This window comes from Dreissena polymorpha, chromosome 7 (genome assembly GCF_020536995.1).
Source record: "Dreissena polymorpha isolate Duluth1 chromosome 7, UMN_Dpol_1.0, whole genome shotgun sequence".
Taxonomy (NCBI): domain Eukaryota; kingdom Metazoa; phylum Mollusca; class Bivalvia; order Myida; family Dreissenidae; genus Dreissena; species Dreissena polymorpha.
In genome coordinates this window covers 60,958,660-60,986,113 of record NC_068361.1, presented here as the reverse complement: position 1 = coordinate 60,986,113, position 27,454 = coordinate 60,958,660, and the positions used below count along the sequence as shown (strand labels likewise).

Below are 27,454 nucleotides of genomic sequence, written 5' to 3'. Positions count from 1 at the left end.
AACATAGCAATACTATGACAGAAAGACATATGAGAAAACTTATAGCTGAATGTGCACACCAAGTAAAATGCAATATATTGCTTGGGTGTCGAATTTTCTAATGATCTGTTAACCGCTGTCGACCTTACCGCAGCTCTATATTTATCCGAGTACAGGTGATGTTGATGTGCACGGTATTTCGTTTGTACTTAAATTGTTCATTCCAAACATATTTGCAACATAACTTTACGAGCTGAGATAAAACTTATAAAAAGGACAACTCTTTAACACAAACTCAAACACATTATATTTAGCAGATAATGTCTAGGGTTTAGAAATACACGAATACAAATATAAATTTGTATTTCTAAGTTTCATCTTAAACAAGTGAATATGCAAAAGTACACAATTAGGCGGAAAACAATTTCACAAAAACTGAACAAATGTGAGACAAAAATATTGCAGTAAATATATAAACTTATATACTGATACATTGATGTCAGTATGCTTGCCAATAATATCCTTAAAGAAACTGTCTACTTCGCTGATTTGTTTTTATTCGTGCGTTTAGAACGAGCGGCTCCGATGTCCAATGAAATACCAGAGTCTATAGATGTTGATTTAACAGGACTCTCACTGAAACATGCAATTTTTATTTAAATACATAAACAAGTAATCATGTACCGGATAATATTATGATAACTCTTTTTTTCACGCGTAAAACAGTGTTACAAACAAAATTGCATCCGTACCATAGTTCTATTTCAAATTTGCCATCTTCGCCATAGCTATAGTCTCCTCTTATTCCACTGTCCCAACGAACCTAAATACAAGCAATTTGATACTGGCTTATAAAATATGAACATTGAACATAAATAACCATTAAATTAGTTTATTGTATTAAGTCCAAATAAAATAAAAGAGTAATAGATTTTAACGTTCTATGGAAAATCGTGTTATACAATTCCGAGCATTCAAAACTGGAATATTACAAAAAATAAACATGTAGGATGTTGTACATTCGTATTTTACCTTCGATAATAAACATCTTTAATTTATTACCTAGCAGTATAAATTGAATGCGTTTTCGCATTTAAAATTGTACTTTTCTAATCTTCTTATACATTATAGAGAACAAAATTTGACGAAAGATATTTTTAGCGAATTTGTACGTTTTCGTTAAACGAAAAATTATGGTTAATAAATAAAGCAGAATTCTTTTTATGAAGGTGCCTTTTTGATATCTGAATTATAAGACACAGTTAGAATGTGATTATGTCTATTAAATGTGAAATGGTCAGTTAGAAACGCTAGTTCAAGACCGGAAATTACCTGAGCTTTGGGTGGTGTCATTTTAATGACCACTCCTTTATTCCAATTGTGGACATTGTGGAATTTACCATCTCGACCTAGAGTACATAATCACAATCCGTTTCATATGTTAATGCAGTAAACAAATATAAGCAATTCTAAAACGACACTTGCATTATCCAAATAGCAAGGATTTCAATTACTCAAATGTAATATGTCGGTTAGATACAATTTTACAGTTTGAGGACCAGTATGAACTGAGACTAAATAAACATGATATTCGGTGAAGCTGATCACTGCTTAGTCTTATTAACATAAATTCACTTAATAAGGAAAACGTTAAAAACCTGTTACAGAAACTTAGAACCATATGTGAATTCCAATCACTGAGATCAATTGTTATGGGCAAATTGTCATTTAAATATTTACACATGAATAGAGAATAACCATTGAAAAAAAAAAGTTTATACTTTTAAAACTACCCATAGCACTTCGATGTTGTAAAGCAAAAATGTTCCAATCTAAGTAAGTTTACCTGATACCAGCTAGCATGACCTTTTTGATTTGTTTTGCAAATCAATGCAGTGTTATAAATTTACAGACAATTTATTTTAAGAATTAAGTAAAGTTGTTCATACCTGGTTTAACATGGCAACCAACCGCCATTCGCTGTCCGGGCTTAAGGTGTCGAATCTCATCGACTACAAGAACATCAAAGGACTCTCCATATCTGTAGACATTACGATCTTCTGTATTGTCCCACTGGACCCATACCCTCACATCTAGAACAGAGACACATTTATACATCATCTGTATCTGTGAAACATATTCCATCACGATAAATACAAAGGTGTCCTAGCATACGGTATATTTACTCAGACAAACGGGCATAAAACGATTATGACAAAGCACGTTTTTGTAAATCACAATATAAAGAAGTGAAACTCCAGCTGCTGAGGTAGTATTGCATTATCATTATATACAATTATTGAGTCCTTTATTTAAGGCAAGTTTTTAGAGCGCTCAACCTCACACTTGGCCCAGCAATATGTATTATAGTCAAATTTACGATTAAATGCTGAGAATGTGTATGAAAACATACCATGCTTTAATAAGAATTTAACATATACCAATAACAAAACATTTTCTTCAGGCATTGTTTGGAGATAATTTTGTCCATGTTTTCAATTATCTAGTATGTTTTCCCTTCAAAATCGTAACAAATGTATCAAAAAGCAATACAATTAGCAAATACAACTGATACCAGATACCTTGCATGTGTCGCCTTACCATCCTCACAATGCCCTACAACAGTTCCAGGCCCATCCTTATCCTGATTGTCCCATTTCCAGTCGGGCCCTCTGCGAACACGAGATCCGATGATGGGCAGTGTTTTGCAGTTGCTCTCCCGATACAACTCGGTGGGACGCTTTCTCGTGGCTACAGCGTCTGCCACACGTCTTGTGGCGATGGAAAGATCGTGCATATCCTCCTACAAATATCAATCAGAGATTTGAAAATAATTTGTCATTATTTAAAAATTAAACCTAATAAAAACTTAATTATATATCTTGTTTAAAAATAAAAAAAATAAAAATTGAACATAATTGAACATTATGAAAATATATTTAGTAAATTGGTATATGTCGTATATCGATAACAAACGGAACCGCCACCTCACTGCCCGCCCCACTTTGCAAAGTGGGAACAATGCTCAATAATCAATCGCATTTAGCGCATATTATCAAATAATACATTGCTTTCAATATATATGGGTTCATATAAGGAAATCATATTATTTATGTTTGCATGTGTCACATGCCTGTAATTTACTTAAAAACGTTATATATGTAACTTATGTATTTTAATATATTAAGTAACGTCATAATCACCACGTACAAGATCTTCTGCCATCGATGAACCAAAATCACCGACTTGATGATCGAAGCCAAATTTTAGCTTGAAAGGGAAAATTATCATGCGAATAAATATAAAGGTACCGCAAGGATATTTTAGTATGTGCAATAAAACAACACAGAAATATAGTAATACCTTGATATTGTATAATAAACCAAATTTAACCAATATTGTTTACAATGTTTAAATTAGTCTGCATTATTATCCAATCATCGCAATTGGTAATCACGTGTTGAGCTGCTTAAAAAGTTCACACAAATTAGCGTGTGCATTTTGTTTGAAATATTCGTGGTGAATGGATATTAATCCTTGAACTGTAGTTGGAGGGGTTATACTGTTTGTGGCCAATCCCGGATATTTTTTGTATATGTGTAAATAACTTACACAAAGATGATTGCGTTTTGCCAGTCTGCGACCGGAGTCACAATCAAAAACATTCCTGACTGCGTGGTCACGTATGCAATGGAACAATGTCTGTAATTAACAGCAGACTATATAATAAACCGTAGCAATAGATTGAATCTCGTTTAATCATATACAAATTTATAAGAACATGGTTTCTACGTTTACAATAATGTACACTATTTAAGAACGACGGATCGGCTTTGGATGACAAAGCAAAACTATTATTCTTAAGAAGATATCTCATTATGCAATGCTATGCAAACTACTTTTTTGAGGAAAGGCATACGCACTTGTTGACATGGAAGCATACATGTTACCCCTCCACCCATATGGCTTTATAAGAATTACTTACTGTTTCACAATTCGGGACTTCAATAAAGAAAACTGAGATAAGAATATTTGTTATTTGGTCTAGTATGCTCAGGAGTATCGTTCTTTCCTGAAAACAAATGTGTTACCCAATGAAACCAAAATATCAAATGCACATTTATGTAGTTATAAAATAAGCAATGTTCATATTCTCCAAAATTGATTATTCTTTATATTGAACTCTCGTTATGTTTTAAAATATGTTAAAAATGCAATTTCGTGAAAATCACGTTCCAATCGGAGCGCAAATTTAATATTTCGACTTAATGTTATCTTTCAACGAATAGTTCGAAAATGTTTAACATTGAAAACTAAAGGACAATGCAATTGAGATACAGGCGATTAAGATACTTTTACAAACTGAGAAACTATGGGAACATATATAGACAAAATAAACTGTACCTCGTCTATCTGGCTTTCATCAGCCACATCAGGTCCACTAAACAAGGATAACTCTGTTGGTTGACCATCGGTTATGACAATAATTCGGTTTTGCAAAAAGACACCGTTGATCAACCCTGGCTTGTCTGTGGAGTACATCACACTTAAGTGTTTTATATATATGGTATTCAATTGAAAGAGGTATACATGAATGGTTTATCATTTGAAACTTTAAAATGAAAATGATTGTACAAGTAAAACGAACCATTTTTCAAAGTTACGAATTGTATGTTCATACAATGGCCACTCTTAATATAACGACATCGTGAAATGCTGGTTTCGCTACTACCATGCACAAAATGATCTGAACATTTAAATCGACCGCTCGTTTGAACAATAAAAGTTTTAACTATTACCAATCAAAGTCAATACATGTATGTTTATTTGATCGAATCCATAATATATCACGCGATTTTAAATCACACAGTAAAGAATGTCTTGAAATGATGCTCATAATCAAAGAATTGTAAAATACCACGCTTTGCTTTCCACGTGGACTTAATGATATGAATGAAACTAACAAATTTGATATACATGTAGTACTATGTTAAGAATGTGCTTCATATTGCCATAATTTCTTAGATTATACCGTAACTGCATTATTCTCAATTATGATTGTAAAATGTGTTTTGTCTGCGAATTTAAACCGTGGCAGCTACCCCGTCGTCTAAAGCGTGAATATTGCTAAAGCTAATAAAACTCTTAGAACAGGTCTATTTTATAGCGATAAAAGATAATATGGTTTGAGTCTTTTGAAAGATTGTGAATGTAAACAAAATGTTTCTAAAGTTTATGCAGACTATCAATACCAACATTTAAAGTGTGTCATATGTTCAGACAATTATCATCAAATCATAGAAAAGTTCAAAATGATTAGATAAAAATTGTCTAAGAAAATGTTAAGCATACCACCCCTGATCTAAGAAAGTACATATACCTATTTAAATCATGCATATCGTGGTATAGGTCCTAGAACAAACATTAATTTTAACTCATTCAGAACAACCGTTCTCTGAATTATGCACGTATAAGTAAATCAGTCAACATGGAAGAAACAATTCTTTAATATCGAAGTAAAAGTAGAATTCAATATAGTATAGCATAATGAACTCGCTTGATCAGAATAACGTGAAAATCTCTTTATTAAAATAGAGGGTTGTTGTGTCTTGTAAATTGTGCGAACCTCTGAATCTAATGAAATATTGTATTATGCCACTGAACAATTATTGTGGACACTATGACAGACATGATGTGTTTGAAACGCAGGACGTATTCTACTAGTGTTAGGGCTATAAGGTTTCCTTACGTTTATCTTACATCTTGTTCCTTAAAATTTCCAATTACATGTATAGCCTATTTTAACATAAAGTGGATAAACATTTAAGTTTATATGTTTATTTTTATAATTAAATTTAGTGCTGTTTATTAATAATAGTCGTTGTAATAGTATTAAATTCAAAGATCCACTTCGTGTACAATGCTTAACGTATTAGTGATGTAAAAAAAATAAAATCATATTGAACACTATGGGCTTGAAATGAGCATATGGTTTTAACCTTAACATACTGGTCAGCAATATTCTTCATTTCATATATTGTTGTCAGAATGTTACCCTCATTGCACAAAGTCGATCCACTCACTTGAAGCGCCTGCATTCTTTGCCGCAATCAAGAGACCGCCTAGAAGTGGACTGGGTCCGCCCAGTTCAAGTTTGGCTGAATACAAACGAATTTAATTTTTTTCTAAAAACAGTCATTTACAATAATTTCGATAATTTCAAATAATCCAAAGAAAAGCTCACTGTGTCATTATCGGTCCGATGATTGGCTTCATAACACTTAATCCAAGTGACGAAAATGGCATAATTCGATCAAAACAAATATTAATAAAATCGGTTACAAATACCAAATCTTGTTCGTTCAAAACAGTGGTATACAATTTTAGAATGAAATCATACATAGTTTTTATTTAATATTTATTTTAAATGTGCATATGCTGTCATATTAAACTAACGTCTTTCGAAACACAATCCAAAAGTTAGTGCAATGCAAATAGTGTATTAAATACGTAAGAAGGAATAGGTTCCATTGTATGGACGCGGTGGACGAATCATAATGAGCCAAACAACAAGCACCCACATAAATGACGATAGAAGACCGCATTAAATAAGTAAGAACAACCTGAAATGTGCGACTATTTCAATACAACCAATGCAAACTTAATATTTCATGCACACTTGCCTATAGCATCTCTTACAGCTCTGAAGTCCTTTGTCATCGGTACTAGAGTTTCGGTTCGATGTCCAAATGTAACTAACGAGACGTGCTCGTCGATTGGATCGTTTCTTTCGTATCGTCTAAGTTTTGAATGTTCTTCTAAACCTATTTTTTTTAAAGATAGTATCCATATATTAAAACTTAAATTATATTTTTTGAAGTGTATAGCAAGCTATGTGCAGTAATATGCGAGTTGTATTATACTTTTATAATAAAGCAAATGAACATAAACATCCATAAACGTAATTACGAGCAAAAAAATGTAAATAACAAACTATCGTTCTACATTATGTCATTCATTGAGATCTCATATAATGCATATACCAGACAGAAACGTGTTCACAAAATGCTTGGCCTTTCTCCACGAATCCCCTGACGCCATGCTTTCTGATATATCCAGTAGCAGCACAGTGTGGGTGCCATCTTCAGGACGATCGACGGCGGTCAACGCTAATTGTACAAAGTGGATACGAATGAAATATATTCATGCAATCCGTTGTATGTTTATTTATTTTTTAAAATAATTGTATACAATGCTTTTAAATGAGGCGAATATGTTATCGCCTGGCGCTTACCTTTTGCTTCTTCTTCCGTTGCCAAACGTGTCCATTTTTGGAAATCCATGGTGCATAGTCTTTCCGACTGATGTTTTATACGTACATCTTAAAATGGAAAAATTAAATAAAAAGACCAACAATTAAATAAATGTTATTATAACATTCGACAGAATCCCATTATACCTTTACCAATAATTATAAATTGTTCACCTCGTATTTGCTGTTCAGATCTAGCGGCGTATGTTGCTGATTCAGTTGCGACTTCAAAGCCCCTATAATATGCGATTAAAAATTGATTCTCTCATCATTACATTTGTTAAATTAAATAAAATTATCTCTATATATAATGTTAGTAAAACATATGTTGTAAGTGTAAATATTTCTAGATTCGGTGAGTATCTTTCCATAACCAGCACTATAAACTGCCGAATACCTTGACTCAGGAGTTTCACGTAGAACTGTTCTTGCGCCCTTTGATTGGCTTTGAACGGATTTTAAAGTTATCTCTATTTCTTTCAGCTTTTTATCAAATTCATCGAAGCGGGTTGACCTTACGTGTTTAGTCAATCCACGTGTGTTTCTCTGTCGACGGCAGTCTTCCTCTTTGATTGACACTTTTGCCTCAAGATCTTGCAAATCTGAATCATTGGAAACGAATTAAAAACAATGCACGTAAGAACAATGTTTAAAATTGCATACAGTTGTATATGCTATATCAGTGCTTTTTGACGATGCTGGAACAGCATCGTCCAAGGTTTGATAACCATCTAAAAAAATTCACAATGGCGACCTCTGTAAAAGACCGAGCCAGTCCGATTGAGATAACTCGATTTTTTAGGTTACTTCCCTTTTACATTCGCCACTGCGTAGGAGATTGCTCGTCATTGATAACATTCTCCTAGCAGAGTTGTCGTTCGTGTTTCAACATTCAACAATGGCCGCCCCCGTGAGAGTACCGATTCAAAACTTTCTTACTGCATAAATTGGCTTGTTTCGCTATTTAGAAGCTGTCATTTAGGATATATGAATTATTTATTCACTACATCTCCGCTTATGACAACAATAGTTGGAATTCGCAGGATATATACTCGATGTGAATGAAGGACTTTCTGGATCGTAACAGCTTGACACGGCAAAACTGGCATACTGGTATTTTTAGTTATCAATATAAGTCACATTGTGCTTTATAAATTGTATTCGAGCATTTTGCGACTTATTGAATGACTATAATACCCGATATATACATTTCATCGGGGATTTGCAGATCACCAAGCTGTCCTGAAATTCAACATTGATTTCAAACTCTTTACTGGTTTGTACTATTTCTTAGTGTTAGTACTTTTATAATTTTAAAGTTAAATGAACTGTGTCACAGTAAAAGAGACATTAAGGCGATTGTGGCCAGTTTGGATCTAGATCAGCCTGCAGTCGCTTGAAAGCTGTTTGCTTAAAAGAGTTTTTCTGACAATAACAAATAATTTAATTGGATACTGATTTGACTGCGCTTTTCCCGTGACCTGGCTCAAATAATAGAATTGTCATTAATCAAATTATTTATTTCGAACATTAATCAATTGTTATTCTTGTCCCTCGGGATTAATGACTCCAGCACTTTCCTGTTGAGAATTGAATACTGCTAAAGGCGATGCTAGGGGGCGTGAGAGATGTTGCACCTTCCAGTATCGCTCGATTGTTCATTGTCGGCTCGGGTACTACGTACATGTACCCCGAGTACTCTTAAGTATACTTACATGTATCCCGGGTACGGTAAATATACTAAAATGTGACCGGGAAATTTAACACTAAATAAGTGGTTGTCAACTATTTTTTGTAATAATTATATATACACATTTATGTCAATTTTCTGTAGAATGGCCTCTATATTATCGGAACACATACTCAAAAAGCATGTTGATGCAGAGTTTTTTTGAAGAGAAGTGTGTTTAAGATAATCGGTTGCGCGTTTTACGACATCGGATTTTGGGCGCGAATACAACTCGGGTACAGTCTACTATGGACCGAGTACAATTATGTTTATTTAACGTACCTGTGGTACATGTAAGTATACTTAGAGTACCCAGGGTACATGTAAGTATACTTAAGAGTACCCATGGTACATGTAAGTAGTACCAGAGCCGACAATGACCAATCAAGCTCCATTATCCCTCATGAACCGACTCAAAAAACCGAGTCGGCAATATTTGACTTAATTTTTGGTTTGATTGCTCTCGAGGGATCGAAAATTTCAGAATCTTCCTAAAAGCCCTACGTGTTTGATCCCCAGAAGCGACATTGAAAACTAGCATACTTTGTTATCTAAAAGGCTTCTAAACCTGATATACAATGATAATGTGAATTTTCTCTCACATGATGTTCATTAGTCATATTATATAAAAACTTACAGCAGTAGTAAACAGCTGGGCAATAATTAATGAACGCATCTTTCATTTGTCTTTGACACTTTGATTTTGACATGGCCTAGATTTAAATATGTGACTGGACTTTACCAGCACTCTTGTAACATAGCTTAAGTTTAAATTTACCATTGAAGATCACCTAAATCCAGATTTGCTATTATAGACGTGTGGAAAGTTTTAAGGGTGTGACAAGTAAGCAAAAATTGGGCATTGGCCACAACTGATCTATGACTGTATTAAAACAAGAAAAATCAGTGCCTGATTTAGATTTCCTTAGATAGTTCAATAAAAACTAGTTTCATAAGCCTGGTAACAGTTTAACGGTAATGCTACCAATGTGTCACACCAGGGCCTTGAATTTGAAATCTAGGACATGCATGGTCATTTCTTCATGAAATCAGGACACAAAATTGTATTTTAAGTCCTTAATTGACCTGGCTATAGTTCTCAGATTATTATAAGCTCAATCAGTATATTTATATCATTATTTATGATTTGTGTATTGTAAACATATACACAATCATGCAGTTACATGATAACAATAAATAATATCAAAGCTACCCATAATATAAAGGTCATTGACAAAGCCTATGGTCAAAATGTGAACACATTGAGTGTAATCGCCCTCTCGTGCCAGCAAAAACAACACGTTGACAGGTTGTCATTTTTTACAGTTCTACTTTCACTTTCATTTTGTGATATCAAACTATTAACAATTATGTGGCTGAGAAAAATATCGCCATTGCTTTTTATGCCCCCGGTAGGGTGGCCTATATCAGTTGAACTGTCAGTCAGTCAGTCAGTCAGTCAGTGTGTCAGTCTGTCCGTCCGTCCGAAAACTTTAATGGCCATAACTTTTTTAATATTAAACATAGCAACTTGATATTTGGCATACATGTGCATCTCATGGAGCTGCACATTTTCAGTTGTGAAAGGTGAAGGTCATCCTTCAAGGTCAAATGTCAAATACAAAGCGTCTGTCTGTCTGTCCTAAAACTTTAACATTGACCATAACTTTTTCAATATTGGCGTGCATGCGTATCTCATAGAGCTTCACATATTGATTGGTGAAAGGTCAAGGTCAAGGTCAAAGGTCAAATTTTGCAATATTGAAGATAGCAACACCATATTCGGCATGCATGTGTATGTCATGGAGCTGCACATTTTGAGTGGTGAAAGGTCAAGGTCATCCTTCAAGGTCAAAGGTAAAATATATGGCTTCAAAGCTGCGCAACAGGGGGCATTGTGTTTCACAAACACAGCTCTTGTTTAATATATTTTCTGCACATTTCTTCAAAAAACTTACATCAATACACGATTTTCTTCGTTAATTCAATCATTCCTGACAGACTTGTGTACATATTTCGCTTACATTTTGACGCGCGTAGGTAGGACCGCATTATCGCTTCTGAAATGTGTATTCATACTATTGCCTTCGAGGAACTTATCTGATGTTTGACGGAAAGGGCCGAAAATGTGCGAGTGTGGGTCAAGTTCCCCACAGGTACTACTTTCCCGTTCCCCCAATTTTTTTTCCGTACTTAAAATTTTTCGTACCCAATTTTTTTTCTTACCCAATTTTTTGTTCGTATTCAATTTTTTTTTCATCCCCAATTTTTTGTTCGTACCCAAAAATTTTCGGCCCCAATATTTTTTTTCCCAAATATTTTTTCGTACCCAAATTTGTTTTCATACCCAAATCTTTCTCGCAAAATTTTTGTACCGATTTTTTTATCGTACCAACATACACAATTGTGGTGATTGTGGTGATGTAGATAAACTTAACTTGATGCTTTTATATCCATCCTCTCAAATGCATCGTCACACCAGTACTGTCAGTACTTTGATTTTACCCGCGACTCCTGCGTCCTGGACTCACAAAAACCTCTGGGGATGCAAAGTTTCGAATTATGTGAGTCCCAAAATGCATTGAAATTTCTCAAAACATTATATAGTTTAATATTTGGATTCGTTCTTTCAATTCGGTGACACACAGCATTGCAAGTTATCGAGTCCCAGGACTCAGATGAGACCATTTGTAAAAATAGCACTGTATATATGCAGGTAGGTGGAAAAATTCTACTTAATTTTAATATTAATATCGTATGTACCATATTTGCAAAAAATAGTATATAATTTCCCTAAAAGTAAATTGAATACATATGCACGTAATGCAAACAACCCATTTATAAAAATATAAATCAATTACCTTTCTTCAGGCCAGAAAGTTTCTCTTTGCTGAAATGGAAAATCAGTTTTACTTTAAAACAAAATGTAAACGTACTTACATAAGGCACTCGCAAAAAAAATGTAGAGGAATACTTGAAATAAATTATGACAGTAGTACATTTAAAAAAACACATAATAATTCAAACTTACAAGAATAAACTTATAGTTTCTCACCAAGTGCATGTAGTTTCAAGCCGAACGACTTGCGTCAAGCTTTCGACAATTCGTTGTGTGTTGTGCTTCAAATCCGCAATATCTTCTCCCATCTGTAACACGGTAATTGTTTGAACGGATATCAACACTGTACACAGAAGTATATTGTAAATGTGTATCATTAATGTTTGTTAACACTAATATGTTAGACATTTTCGTCTTTTTTTGATACGTAACAAGGTGTCGCACTGCATGAATTATGACATCTGGCGTTTCTTGCCACTTACCGAATAAAGTGTTTGATACGGGATTCTGTGTTGTGGTCATGTGTTAGCTGTATATTTATCGTTTCGTGTTACATAAACTGTTGGGAATAATTTCTTGATGCAAAATAATAAAACTGTGATACAAGTACAGTTCGACCACTCGACACCAAAACAAAACGTGTTTTGTATTGAATAATCTTTTTTCTGAATGACGACGGCACAGTCGAAATTCGAATCAGACGCATTAAAGGGACTTGTTCACTGTTTATCAAAATCAAATTTTTTTAACTTTTTGTCACAGATTCAAGAAATAAATTAGCAATGTACATCAGTGTGCGATAACACTAATGCCGCAGACATATACTGAAAATACACGATAAAATTATAAAGCGTCTCAGACGCGAAACGATCTCAAAATGTCGATCTCTTGTGTTATCGCTATATTTTGTAACAACACGTGGATAGTTTTACAAAGTATAAAATAAATGGCAACCCATGTAAATGCGGATGGTCAGGTCCGCACATAATGTAGTCGTAAAGACTTAACGGCGACCCGAACATAAACTCTGAATTAAACACATACACACGTGAAGACGGATGGCTGAGTGGTTTCGGCGCTTGGCTTTTACTCCATGTGTCAGTTGTTCGAACCCTGGTGTGGTTAACTCTTGTTTCTCTTTTTTTTTCTTTTTTTCATGTATTCTATTTTATATTGTAGCTCTTTAGTTCTGATGTTTATATTTATCAATTTAAAGCATTTAATGACAAATTTCAAAACATGACAAAATCTGTCGACCGGTCTATTTACGGTAAACGCATATTATTAAAAGTCTTGGTCACACAAAAGAAAAAAGATAGAAGAACTTACCTATTTATGTTAGAGATTCAGTGATTTGTGTTGCTTAAAATTACACCCGAAATTGAAATATTTCCCGATGACAAAAGTAATAATAGTTCGCACAAAAATATTTAACAAAAAATAAAACATAATTTGTTTTATCATAAATTTGATTTTAAATTTGATACAAGCGGCGCTTTATGAAAAAAAGAAACATTATTGTAAAATAATATATTTGTACTGATTAACAGTATATTAATGTGATATTTTAATATCATATCATTTAGGCAAATGTTCCTGTACAATTTCATGAAGATGAGTATTTCATAACATTTCATGTGCAATAAATGTTGCCTTAGCGAGCTAATATACATTTTATTGAAACCTTTTGAAAATGTGTATAACATTACTTAAATAAACACATTTATATATCATTATTTATATATAATCAATATACGCTATAAAATTAAAGATATTTTATTAAAATGATTTCAATATTTCTGTATCTTTCATTTTTGTGTGTGTGTAAATTATCATTTCTGGCCCACCATACTTGTTCAAGTGTACTATTTTTTGACTCCAGTTGTTTACTTTTTTTCTTACAAAAAAGATGGTTTTTTTTTCAGCGTTTCTAGTGTGTTATATTTAATAATACTCTAACACTTTGTTCTACAGTGGTGTATGTTTCAGCTGGTAACAGTGGATTTATGAAGAAAATAAGGGCTTTGGTCGCCCAAGAAGAAAGTGGTTTTTAAGGTAAAAATATGTGATTATTTACCCTTTTTGAAAGATTTCATTAAAACTGGTTCATGTATCACTTAAGTATATGCTATTTGTATTGTGCATATTGTTCCAAACTTAATATAGAATGCTTATATAAGGAATTATTCTTTAACATTACCCCACCCACTTCTGACCATTTCAGAAAGTGATATGTCCTTAACTGTTTATACTAACTCCTCATCTAATGATTGTTTTCATTTTATTAAGATACATACGATACGTTAATCCATGTTAACTCAACACAACCAAGTTACTCATTACAGTATACGGTTTTACATCTTGTTATTAATTAAAACCGTATTAAGTCTTAGCTACATATTAAATGCTATTAAAGAACTTACCATTGACTCCATTGTTCTAAGTGATGAATAGTGGGTTTTTCCAAAAGGTTTAGATGTCATTAGGCAAAATCGAAAGTACAGTTGTCATTCTATACATAGTAAGACCGGTGTGTACACAACGGTACAGTTGTTGCACTGGATGCCGGTTCCCGATTCGTACCAGCGATAGAGTGGCTCCTGGTAATCAGATGTGGTATATAAACGAAATGGTAGTGATCTACATAAAACCCTTAGGGACTTAAAGCAGAAAATATCAAAATATGTACGATGGAATCATCAATGTTAGGTGAAATATTTTATATCAAATGATATTCAAAATGCTCTAAAACTAGGAATACTAACATATAATACTTGGTGATAAATCTATATGGTGTTACTATATAAACCAACCAATATTTAATAACAGACATTTAATGAAGGAACAATATGAAGCATCTAGTTTTTTATTCAATGTCCACAGTGTTATTCGAAGTTGTATCAGTTTAACAGACGTGTGTCATCTTAACATGCATGGCGATGCTATTAAAACTACATAAATAGTATTCATTGATTTATTCTAATTGTAGCAATTTCAGAATTGTACCGTTAGAAATTTGTTTCTTGCATTATCCATATATTGATAATTTCACTATATGTATCAAGTAGTATATTGCTACATATGCAATTATTTTATTACTGTAATTATGTAACTGTGAGCACTTATTTACTGTACAATACTGTGAATAATTTAGACGTAGATTCATTACTTCAAATGGTAAACATGTATTGCTATTTATGCAATTATGACAGTATTTTTTTAATATGCAGTTATTAGCAATTGTCACAAATGCAATATTGTACAACATGCATCATGATCTATGTTATTTACTGAAAATGTACGGTGTGCAGGGGGATGCCTTCGACTCCCACAAACCTATTGACGAGGACAATACACGTATAGAACGGATTTTTTTAAATTTCAGATTTACATTTAGTTTGAGTATTTATTTATTGAATTACTGACGTATATGTTAAACACGGAGTTAGTCCCTGACTGCAGTGTATTAAAAACACTAGGTGAGGCATCCGTCACTAAGATTAGCGATAAATTGAATAAGCATTTTATTTGCAAACAATATTTATTACTAAACTCAAAATAGTCTTCAAGTATATGATCAAATATTGTAACTATTTATTTTATTTAAGATCTTCTAGTATTTGTTTGTGAAAAAACAATACAATACCGATCTATTCATATACTTCCGAACGCAGACATATAGACGCTGCGCTCATACGTAACACCAACACCGAACACGACTTTTCATATTAAAAATACGGAACATTAAAACTGCACACTGCTTTTTTTGTTTTGTATACAAATCATTTGTAATAAAACTGTGAATACATGATATAAATACTGCATTTTGTCAACACGAGGAAATGCTGTTGCCAAAGGCAAAGGTTTTATATAGCTGATTTTGGTCACCTTCATAAAAGTTTTCGAATGTTCATTTGCTTTTATAACGCTTTCAATAAACCTACACGTGACTGTCAATAATCCAATCAGAATATTATATTGTCAAAATGTATAGAATATTTTAAAGTATCGACATTTTCATTTTAAAAGAACAAACGAAGAAAACAGAAGGTCGCGATAGAGTTAAGTGAAATTTACATTGGTTGATTAAATCTTAAATGGTTACGGTTTATACAATACTATAAAGTTTTAATGTTAATAAAAATGGTGAAAAAAATAACGCTTAGTTATATAGTAAAATAACTAAGTCTTTCAAAATAATAATAATGAAATCAGAATAAAGTGCATTTCGGTCGATCAGTTCAAAATTCAAACATTTTCACCACATGCAAAAACCGTACAAACAATTAGAAAAAGTAATAAGTATTTATAAAATAAAGCCAAGCATATTCACCACATGCGAAAACCGTACAAACAATTAGAAAAAGTAATAAATATTTCAAAATAAAGCCAATCATAATTTTCTAAAAATCCAAAATTAAAAGTTATCATGATTGATTGACTAGTCGTCAAGTTGAAGCAGTTTGTTTTCATAAAGAATGTGTCCATGGAAATCAACTATTCGTTTTCCGCTTGTTCTTATTCAGCTTCCTCTTTGAGACGGGCTCCTCAGCACTTAGTGTGCCTCTCTCATCCGATAATGAACTGAAAGAATAATTTTAATCACGTTAATTATAACTCAACAAAGATTTCCGGAATAATTGTTTGTTCAAATACTCTTTATGTGAGAAACAGGCTTCAGTGGCCTAGATGAACCGCTGGTAAATAATACTTATCATTATCCGGAAAATAGATTGCTACATAAACATCGTTAAATTCAAGATTCAAAGCAAAGTCAGCTTCCACAGTGTTTTCATTCACATGTTATGTAATTACCGATAACCAATTGAAGATCGTTATGTTAGTTTTAAATATACTTCAAATCATCATTTAGATCAGGGTTATGGTATTACAATGAATATCTGCATACCTTAGTTCTATCTCAGGCCTGCCATCAACGCCGTAGAGGTAATCTCCTCTTTTTCCGGTGTTCCATCGCACCTACATACAAAAGGGGTGCTATTGGTTGCTAGTTTTTGTAAACAATAGTTCAGTGGTTAGTAATTATGTTGTTGTTCGTATCACGTACTGGTTTCCACAGAGAACTTTCAGCACACACTAGTTAGTGCCAATTCGATTTACTAAGCAATTGCAAACAGGTATCAAACGTAAACAGTGTATCAACTCTGAATTCTGTTAACTTTGCATTAAACGAAACATTTAAACCGATCACAAGGAATAGTTAATATTTAAATGAAAATACAAAGAGTCTGTTGTATTAACCCATGTATGCCTAGCGTCTATAAAAACGGCCTTGACAAACAGCGAAGACCCATCAGGGTCTGCGCTGTTTGCTTAAAGGAATTTCTGTAAGAAATATTCTAAATATAGAAATAAGTATACTAGACATCCCTAATTTTGTAAATAAACGGATCCAATTTATAAGGATGAAAGAGTCCACTAGGCATAAATGGGTTAAATGAAACGAAAAACCAAACATACGTGAGCTCTGGGTGGGTTCACTCGGATGACAACGCCCGTATTCCATGCACGAACACCTTCTATTTTAGCATATTGGCCTGAACGAGAAATTACGTAATGATAGGTTCAATCAACTATCCGAAAACGATCAACTTTTTAACTACTCAAAACCTGTTCACGGTTTGATAAACTGACAAAATTAATCAAAAGCGAGTTTTCGATATAGTAATTTTATTTACACCGAAATAGTAATACTGAATATTTACCATACCCTAAAATATCCATTATATGCATCTTTTGACGTTTTAAAAATCTAATAATTATAAAGCGTTACAAACGCGAAACGATTGAATCATTTGGAGAGTTCTGTTGTTATCGTTATATTTTGTGACATTATGAGGATGGCCTATCTAAAGTATACAATACGTGATTTGCTATATCAATATGGATGGGCGAGTGGTTTAAGCTCTAGACTTTTACCCCATGGGTCAGTTGTTCGATTCCGGTACTGGATTACTCTTTCTTTCTTTTTCCCCCTTTTTTATTCTGGAGCTATTTAGTTCCGTTGTTTGCATTTATCAATTTAACGCATTTTATGACAAACTTCAACACATGCCAAAATCTGTGAACAAGTCACTTTAATAAATCAATAAATATAATATGAGTTGCAATCCTTGCTTTTAGAAGCTATTACACCTTTTGCTTCGGGATTCTGAATATATTGTTAAACTTTCCCATAACTTTACCAAATATTATGGAACGTAAACAAAGGTACGAACATTCATATATATCCTTAAAATATGTATGAGTTAAAATCTATGATTTCTGAATGTACACGTTTTAATGTTTATCATATTGCCGATATGTCTTTAAAAATATTAAGAAGAAAATATTTATGAAATAGGTAAGAATAACTATATCCGAAGTCCGTTTGCTTTGTAAACATTCATATGTCAAAAATGTATAGTACATACTAAAATTTTGGCTGGAAAGGAGTTTACATATTATAAATGTTTGTTTTCAAATCAACTTCCATTCTTTTTGTGTTAACTGTATGCGCATTATATCGGCATTAAACGAATAAATAATGTTACATCTAACAGATTGCAGTCCCTATATGATCGTCCAGATATTCAACATTTGCATAAAAAAACGGCTATTTGTATCCTATGCTGCTTTCATTACACTATATAAATTATCTATAAGTATAAACATACTTGGTTTGACTTCACATCCGACAGCTATTATTTCGCCTGGGCGCAATTGCCTCTTTTCATCAGAAATTAACACATCAAAGCCTCGTGTTCCGTATTGATACCCTTGTATGACATCATTTGCATCCCACTGTACCCAGACGACGGGATCTGAACATTCTGTGAAAACGGGATTTAATGCATTTGCGTACAGTGTCGTCCCAGATAAGCATGTGTAGTCCACACAGGCTAATCAGGGACGACACTTCTCGCTTTTATTGTACTTTACGTATAAAGGAAGACTCTTCTTACCGAAAATCTAGTTAAGGCGTAGAGTGTTGTCCCTGATTGGCCTGTGCGGACTGCACAGGCTTATCTGGGACGACACTTTACGTACATGCATTAATACCCCTTGTCACAGAGCGAGGCTCATATTAAACAATATTCAATCAGAAGAATGACCGGTATGAATTGTCGGTCCTCTTTCCATAAAGTCAGGATCGTTATACCGTAATTGAAGATACATAATATCACGTCAATGTCTGTTGTTTGCATTTTGTTAAAAAAAGCAGAAAAAGTGCCGTGTTTGCATAGCGCAATGATGTAACACACGGCTTCACAAGTTCTTGTTGAAGTTAATCTATATTGAAACAAAAGGAATATAATATATTTACTCTGACAAAGCACAAACTTTCATTGATTATATACACGTAAACCCAATGTATTTCAATTTTAATTAAATAATGTTGATGTCAACTCTTTGAGGAAACACCATATTTTTTCCAAAATATATGTAAAGAAAATACAGACAATGCATCTACATTTAAATTAATTACTGACTTTATATGAAATGCACAAATTAGAGCCATGTTTTACCATCTACGGCATGACCAACGATGGTTCCCGGTGCATTCTTATCCTGGTCCTCATAGTGCCAGTCTGGTCCCCGGACAACCCGTGTTCCAATAACTGGAAACCTGGCATTGCTGCTCTCGTGGTATTTGTCTGATGGTGGCCGAATGCGTTTTTGTTCAGTTCGTTTGTGATAAATTCGTGATTCCATATGCATTTCGTTTACGTCTTCCTGTAAAACAAAATTGTCTAAAGGCTTATGTAAACAGACTCAATGCTCACGTTGTTTACTCTTATAAATGCAACGAAAACTCACAATGAGCGTGAATAAAACGGTTCAAGCGTACATATTCATCCACAAACACAAACACAAATTACACCATACATGCAAATCAACAGCTTACCAAATCTTCAATTGTGAGTTCTGAATAACTGCAACGTATCTCAACAAGTCCGGGAGGTAAACTTTCCAAAAACTTGATTGAACGCTGAAAATAATAATAATAATAATAATACTTATTTTTTTATTTGTTATTATAATTTTATTATTATTATTATAAAAATTATTATTTATTTTTTTATATTATTGTATGGCACAAATTAAGTTTAGATTTTTATAACAGCAAGCAACGTGGCCTTGATTTTTATTCCATATAAAGGTCCTGATATCATTTAATTGTTTTCGTACACATAGGAAGTTGCGACGAGACAGCCTTCGTCCGTCCGTGTAGCTGTACAATGTCCTATATTGGGTTCCTGATGTCGCTATTTCTAAGAAGTCCTAAAACATTAAAACAGCCGTTTCTGCAGGAAACATGCATTAAGAATGAACATATTCACAAACTGTGCTGCTAATAATTAACCAATTCAGGTTTTTAGATCGTTATTATCCCGAATATAAGCATATGCGTTCAAAGAAAGACACATTTGATTAAGAAGAACATGCAGTCTCTTTGGCAAAACGTTGAACTTACTATATAATACTGATCACTATAAAATACTATTTACCGACTCGATCGGTGATTTACTCATCTCTTTTGTTCAGATGTGTGCCTAACCACAAGCATAATGAAAACATTAACATTTGTGACAACGTGTTTATGTTGATCATTTATTGCGGTATTAATAATCGGACTTAAAAATCAACGTCTTTGAGCGTTTACCTTATTATAGTCTCCGACACCAACATAAAACACAGATATTACTTGTCTTTCTGCATATTGCATTTCTTGGATAACGTCCACAGTTGTCTGTAATGAAAACATGAGTTGGCCTGAGTACAGATTGGACCGATGTATTCTCGCTGTGACATGCATTTTGGCTGATGGTGTCGTCTAAAGGACCTCATGATATTTTTATAATTTGCATTTTATTCATTCCGCAATCAAAAGAGCCTCTTGCTGTCGGTTATTTCGTGTTTTTTTTTTTAATTATTGTTACTGCTTTAACGAACTTGGTATATGTACTTCTTCACATTTTCTCAACTTTCATTAAAATTTTCATAGACGATTTATTATTTTTCACCTCATATTTTCTTCAACGTACGGCAAATGACGCAGGCGTGATTTCAATTAGTTAAAGTTACATGCAATTTGGTATTAAACAAATGCAATATATATAGCCATAATAATACAAGAACAAACAAAAGGAAAAGTTAAATAAACCTGATCACATGTTTGTGGGTCAGAGACGTCAGGTCCGATTGTTTTTGAAGTATCTGTTGGGCGGCCATCCGTGACGACGATAATCTTATTGCGCATAACGAAACGATGATTATTTGTGCATTCCGCTTCATCTAATGAAAATAAATACGAAATGTATATTACATCTAAGAAAAGATAAATAGTTGTTCAGCAGTGAAGTTACATATTATCTTTAACTTTAAGCCGCCGCATTGTTAATACATATGTCCGTATATTTCTGCTAACAGCCATTTTGAACATGCAAACAATAACGGCAGCTTCATCTGCGATGTAGACAATTTGCTACAATACATTACGTAAAATGCTCCTAAGAACCGTTTTACCTAATAACTCAACTGTCACTGTAAGTTCAAATACAATGGAGACGTTTCAACCCACCCCCAATTACAATAAACACACTATTATTGATTCGTATATTCACTTCAAGAGGGTAGACCCTATTATAAATCAATGGCATTCATTTCCATCAAGTTAACTTACTATTGCTTAATTTGGATCCCGCTACAGCCATCACAAGCCCACCATAAAGTGGACTCGGACCTCCCAATGTCATGGTCTCTGTAAACAAAATGTGTCGCTGGTTTTATAGTTTCACATAATCATTCATTTACTTGGTCTAAACATATTATTAAACGTTTTATTAAACGAACACTTTAAAGCAAAACTTTGCCCTTATAAACATTGTCTATGAGTAAAAAACATAGTTTAGTGCGTTGTTTATATTTGTTAAATATTTAGCCAAGAAATTACCCATTTTATCTCTTATTGAGCTGAAGTCTGTTGTCAGTAATATGTTAAGCTCAGTTTTGTGACCAAACGTGGCAAAAGCTACATGTTCTCTCAGACCAGGTGGTGGGTATAGCTGATCGTGTTCTTGAAGGCCTATAAGCAATATTTAGCCAAAACTTAAATAATTGAAGGCAACTTACAGTACATACCTTCGTAATTTAGTCATACTTTAGTGGAAACATTACCAATTATAACAAATAAGCATGAATTAATTCAGAAGGCTCATTTACATATTTTGAATGAGTATCAGTATCAACTATATCGTTGATTATGTCATTTAAGAAGAGTAACAGCATCGAATTCATCTATAAAGAAAATGATAAAAATAATAACAACGGCGTGTTGTTGTTGTGTTGTTTTTGGATATTTTTGCAAAGCAAAAGTATACGACATTATGCTAAATTGTTATTTATTGTATTTTCCAGCATTATTTTATTGAATAATATACCTTCAAGAAATTCATTGACAAATAGTTTGGCCTGCCTCCATGCATTTCCAGAAGCCATACTTTCTGATATGTCCAGTAAAAGGACAGTATGATATCCTTCTAGAGGCTCCGTTCGTAATTGTTCTTAAATTGAAATAATGTGTGCATGCTTTCAATTTAAATATTAAAAATTTTCGAAATCAAGTTTAATATTTCACGTTTTACACATTGTGACAAATATTATACAGTATATTTGCTATTTTCACAGTGTGAAATGTATGCTATGAAAGTTTTATATCAACAGTATCAATGGGTATTTAAATTTAAAATTCAATTGAAGTCGCAATACATGTATTTTTGTTTTCGCGTGTAACAAGATATGTTCGAAAACCAAGCAAATCAAACAAAAACGTTAAAACACACATTTTTAAAGCGCCCTGCGAAAAACTTAGGGTTATGGGATATAAAAAAATACCCTACATGACTTAACGTATAACATGTAAGAATACAGATGCAAAATATACCATCTCTTATCTTCGTTTTGGCCAGCGAAATCCATGCCTTTGTATCCATGATTTGAACTGTTGCTTGTTGTTGTTCAGTTATTTCTGTAAAATGATGTATTAAAAAAAGACAAATTTGTTTGCAATCGAAAATTAAATTATTATTATTTTATATTATGCTATCATTTCTAGACAATGTGTTTTAAAATTAATGGTAAACCACAATTAGGTAACCACATTTATATGTGTATATGCTATAACAAAAATACCAAGATCATACGACACCTGTTTTTTGCTGGTTCTGTATTTGTAAAACTTCATTTAGTTTGGACGATGTGTGATGAATTAATTCATTTGCAATATTCTCATCTGGAGATAGGATGTCCGTGCACCTAAACATACAAATGACAATTTAAGCCCGTGTCAGCATGACATTGAATGAGTATTTTATTAAGTAGGAGGAAGAGCAAACACGTTATATAACTTTGCATGGCTGTTTATATGAATGATAATCGTTGGATAAGTACTCACGTAACCACATGCCTTGGAGCAGAATCTGATGAGTCTTGTTGATAAGTTGATATAGCCAGGCCACCGTTCTTTAAATCATTATTAGTTTGTTCGCCACTCGTTGACAAGGTGCGCACCTCATCTCCGTTAGTTGATTGTGAAACAGGATCGTTCCCCGTAGACGAAGCAACACGTTCGTGTGTTGAATCGATATGCCCGCCACTCATTATATGTTTGTCTTCAACGTCGCGCATCATTTGTTTTAAATCATCCATCTGTGTCTGAAAATTGTCAAATCTTTTTCGCATTCGCTCCCTTCTTGAGTTCCTTTCGATGTTTTTTCGAACTGAGTCCTCCGCAAGAGAAATCCGCTGTGATAGAACCTGTAGGTCTTAAAATATGTAGATACTATAAACAATTACATCACGTGTACATGTGCATACTTGCGAAGGCATTTTGTTTCCACAGTGGATCATCATTATTCTATTATATATGCATTGCGTTGTTTAAGTCACGACATACGTTGCAAATGACTCCCACAAGTAAAAATTAAAACAATGCACGTAAGAACAATGTTTAAATTTGCATACAGTTGAATATGCTATATCAGTGCTTTTTTTACCTGCGACTCCTTCGTCCTGGACTCAAAAAACCTCTGGGGATGCAAAGTTTCGAATTATGCGAGTCCCAAAATGCATTGTAATTTCTCAAAACATTATATAGTTTAATATTTGGACTCGTTCTTTCAATTCGGTGACACACAGCATTGCAAGTTATCGAGTCCCAGGACTCAGATGTGACAATTTGTAAAAATAGCACTGTATATATGCAGGTAGGTTGCAAAATTCTACTTAATTTTAATATTAATATCTTATGTACCATATTTGCAAAAAATAGTATATAATTGCACTAAAAGTAAGTTGAATAAATATGCTCGTAATTCAAACAACCCATTTATAAAAATATAAAGCAATTACCTTTCTTCAGGCCAGAAAGTTTCTCTTTGCTGAAATGGAAAATCAGTTTTACTTTAAAACAAAATGTAAACGTACTTACATAAGGCACGCGCAAAAAAGATGTAGAGGAATAATTGAAATAAATTATTACAATAGTACATTAAAAAAAACACATAATAATTCAAACTTACAAGAATAAACGTATAGTTTCTCACCAAGTGCATGTAGTTTCAAGCCGAACGACTTGCGTCAAGCTTTCGACAATTCGCTGTGTGTTGTGCTTCAAATCCGCAATATCTTCTCCCATCTGTAACACGATAATTGTTTGAACGGATATCAACACTGTACATAGAATTATATTGTAAATGTGTATCATTAATGTTTGTTAACACTAATATGTGAGACATTTTCGTCTTTTTTTGATACGTAACAATGTGTCGCACTGCATGAATTATGACATCTGGCGTTTCTTGCCACTTACCTAATAAAGTGTTTGATACGGGATTCTGTGTTGTGGCCATGTGTTAGCTATATATCCACCGTTTCGTGTTACATAAACTGTTGGGAATAATTTCTTGATGCAAAATAATAAAACTGTGATACAAGTACAGTTCGACCACTCGACACCAAAACAAAACGTGTTTTGTATTGAATAATCTTTTTTCTGAATGACGACTTTTTGTCACAGATTCAAGAAATAAATTAGCAATGTACATCAGTGTGCGATAACACTAATGCCGCAGACTTATACTGAAAATACACGATAAAATTATAAAGCGTCTCAGACGCGAAACGATCTCAAAATTTCGATCTCTTGTGTTATCGCTATATTTTGTAACAACACGTGGATAGTTTTTCAAAATATACAATAAATGGCAACCCATGTAAAGGCGGATGGTCAGGTCCGCACATAATGTAGTCGTAAAAACATAACGGCGACCCGAACATAAACTCTAAATTAAACACATACACACGTGAAGACGGATGGCTGAGTGGTTTCGGCGCTTGGCTTTTACTCCATGTGTCAGTGGTTCGAACCCTGGTGTGGTTAACTCTTGTTTCTCTTTTTTTCGCTTTTTTTCATGTATTTTATTTTATATTGTAGCTCTTTAGTTCTGATGTTTATATTTTTCAATTTAAAGCATTTAAATTACAAACTTCAAAACATGACAATATCTGTCAACCCGTCTATTTACGGTAAACGCATATTATTAAAAGTCTTGGTCACACAAAAGAAAAAAGATAAAAGAACTTACCTATTTATGTTAGAGATTCAGTGATTTGTGTTGCTTAAAATTACACCCGAAATTGAAATATTTCCCGATAACAAAAGTAATAATAGTTCGTACAAAAATATTTAACAAAAAATAAAACATAATTTGTTTTATCATAAATTTGATTTTAAATTTGAATCAAGCGGCGCTTTATGAAAAAAAGAAACATTATTGTAAAATTATATATTTGTACTGATAAACAGTATATTAATGTTATATTTTAATATCATATCATTTGGGCAAATGTTCGTGTACAATTTCATGATGATGTGTATTTCATAACATTTCATGTGCAATAAATGTTGCCTTAGCTCGACGCATGGCCCACAGCCAAGAGATAATCACAAAAGCTCACCATGTGTATGTTTCAGCTGGTAACAGTGGATGTATGAAGAAAATAAGAAAATAAGGACTTTGGTCGCCCAAGAAGAAAGTGGTTTTTAAGGTAAAAATATGTGATTATTTACTCTTTTTGAAAGATTTCATTAGAACTGGTTCATGTATCACTGAAGTATATGCTATTGTTATTGTGCATAGTGTTCCAAACTTAATATAGAATGCTTATATAAGGAATTATTCCTTAACATTACCCCACCCACTTCTGACCATTTCAGAAAGTGATATGTCCTTAACTGTTTATACTCCTCATCTAATGATTGTTTTCATTTCATTAAGATACATGCGATACGTTAATCCATGTTAACTCAACACAACCAAGATACTCATTACAGTATACGGTTTTACATCTTGTTATTAATTAAAACCGTATTAGGTCTTAGCTACATATTAAATGCTATTAAAGAACTTACCATTGACTCCATTGTTCTAAGTGATGAATAGTGGGTTTTTCAAAAAGGTTTACATGTCATTAGGCAAAATCGAAAGTACAGTTGTCATTCTATACATAGTAAGACCGGTGTGTACACAACGGTACAGTTGCTGCACTGGATGCCGGTTCCCGATTCATACCAGCGATAGAGTGGCTCCCGGTAATCAGATGTAGTATATAAACGAAATGGTAGTGATCTACATAAAACCCTGAGGGACTTAAAGCAGAAAATATGAAAATATGTACGATGGAATAATTAATGTTAGGTAAAATATTTTATATCAAATGATATTCAAAATGCTCTAAAACTAGGAATACTAACATAAAATACTTGATGATAAATCCATATGGTGTTACTATTTAAACCAACCAATATTTAATAACAGACATTTAATGAAGGAACAATATGAAGCATCTATTTTTTTATTCAATGTCCACAGTGTTATTCGAAGTTGTATCAGGTTAAAAGATGTGTGTCATCTTAACATGCATGGTGATGCTATGAAAACTACATAAATAGTATTCATTGATTTATTCTAATTGTAGCAATATCAGAATTTACCGTTAGAAATTTGTTTCTTGCATTATCCATATATTGATAATTTCACTACATGTATCAAGTAGTATATTGCTTCATATGCAATTATTTTATTACTGTAATTATGTAACTGTGAGCACTTAATTACTTTGCAATACTGTGAATAATTTAGACGTAGATTCATTACTTCAAATGGTATACATGTATTGCTATTTATGCAATTATGACAGTATTTTTTTAAGCAGTTATTAGCAATTGTCACAAATGCAATATTGTACAACATGCATTATGATCTATGATATTTACTGAGTGAAGATGTACGGTGTGTAGGGGGATGCCTTCGACTCCCACATACCTATTGACGAGGAAAATACACGTATAGAACGGATTTTTTAAATTTCAGATTTACATTTAGTTTGAGTATTTATTTATTGAATTACTGACGCATATGTTAAACACGGAGTTAGTCCCTGACTGCAGTGTATTTAAAACACTAGGTGAGGCATCCGTCACTAAGATTAGCGATAACTTGAATAAACATTTTACTTGCAAACAATATTT

General features: G+C 33.1%; 2 protein-coding genes and 1 long non-coding RNA gene across 8 annotated transcripts in view; 2 read left to right on the top strand and 1 right to left on the bottom strand.

The window, feature by feature from the left end:
• LOC127840179 (carnosine synthase 1-like) overlaps positions 1–27,454 on the top strand; it is a 214,085-nt gene that overhangs the window by 151,545 nt on the left and 35,086 nt on the right. The gene's annotated exons all lie outside the window — the stretch shown is intronic.
• On the bottom strand, positions 326–26,390 carry LOC127840183 (uncharacterized). 6 transcript variants are annotated; one of them, XM_052368686.1, is made up of 18 exons: positions 26,336–26,390; positions 12,076–12,167; positions 11,882–11,910; positions 7,689–7,893; positions 7,466–7,527; positions 7,274–7,360; positions 7,023–7,148; positions 6,663–6,803; positions 6,063–6,137; positions 4,384–4,508; positions 3,965–4,051; positions 3,592–3,681; positions 3,190–3,249; positions 2,581–2,782; positions 1,929–2,072; positions 1,312–1,388; positions 732–802; positions 326–615 (listed from the first exon to the last, which is right to left on the bottom strand). In XM_052368686.1, exons 1-18 carry the CDS (start codon positions 26,345–26,347, stop codon positions 516–518), a joined length of 1,785 nt encoding a protein of 594 aa, XP_052224646.1. In that variant the 5' UTR covers positions 26,348–26,390; the 3' UTR covers positions 326–515. The 6 variants fall into 6 exon arrangements, with proteins under 6 accessions (XP_052224646.1, XP_052224648.1, XP_052224647.1 ...); XM_052368688.1 differs by lacking the exons at positions 11,882–11,910; positions 12,076–12,167 and adding exons at positions 24,274–24,302; positions 24,468–24,559 and having other exon boundaries at positions 26,336–26,382; XM_052368687.1 differs by lacking the exon at positions 12,076–12,167 and adding an exon at positions 24,468–24,559 and having other exon boundaries at positions 26,336–26,382.
• LOC127840187 (uncharacterized) overlaps positions 25,887–27,454 on the top strand; it is a 30,216-nt gene continuing 28,648 nt past the window's right edge. The window contains exon 1 of the long non-coding RNA XR_008030455.1: positions 25,887–25,971. This is a non-coding gene — a long non-coding RNA (uncharacterized LOC127840187). The remainder of the gene's footprint in view (positions 25,972–27,454) is intronic.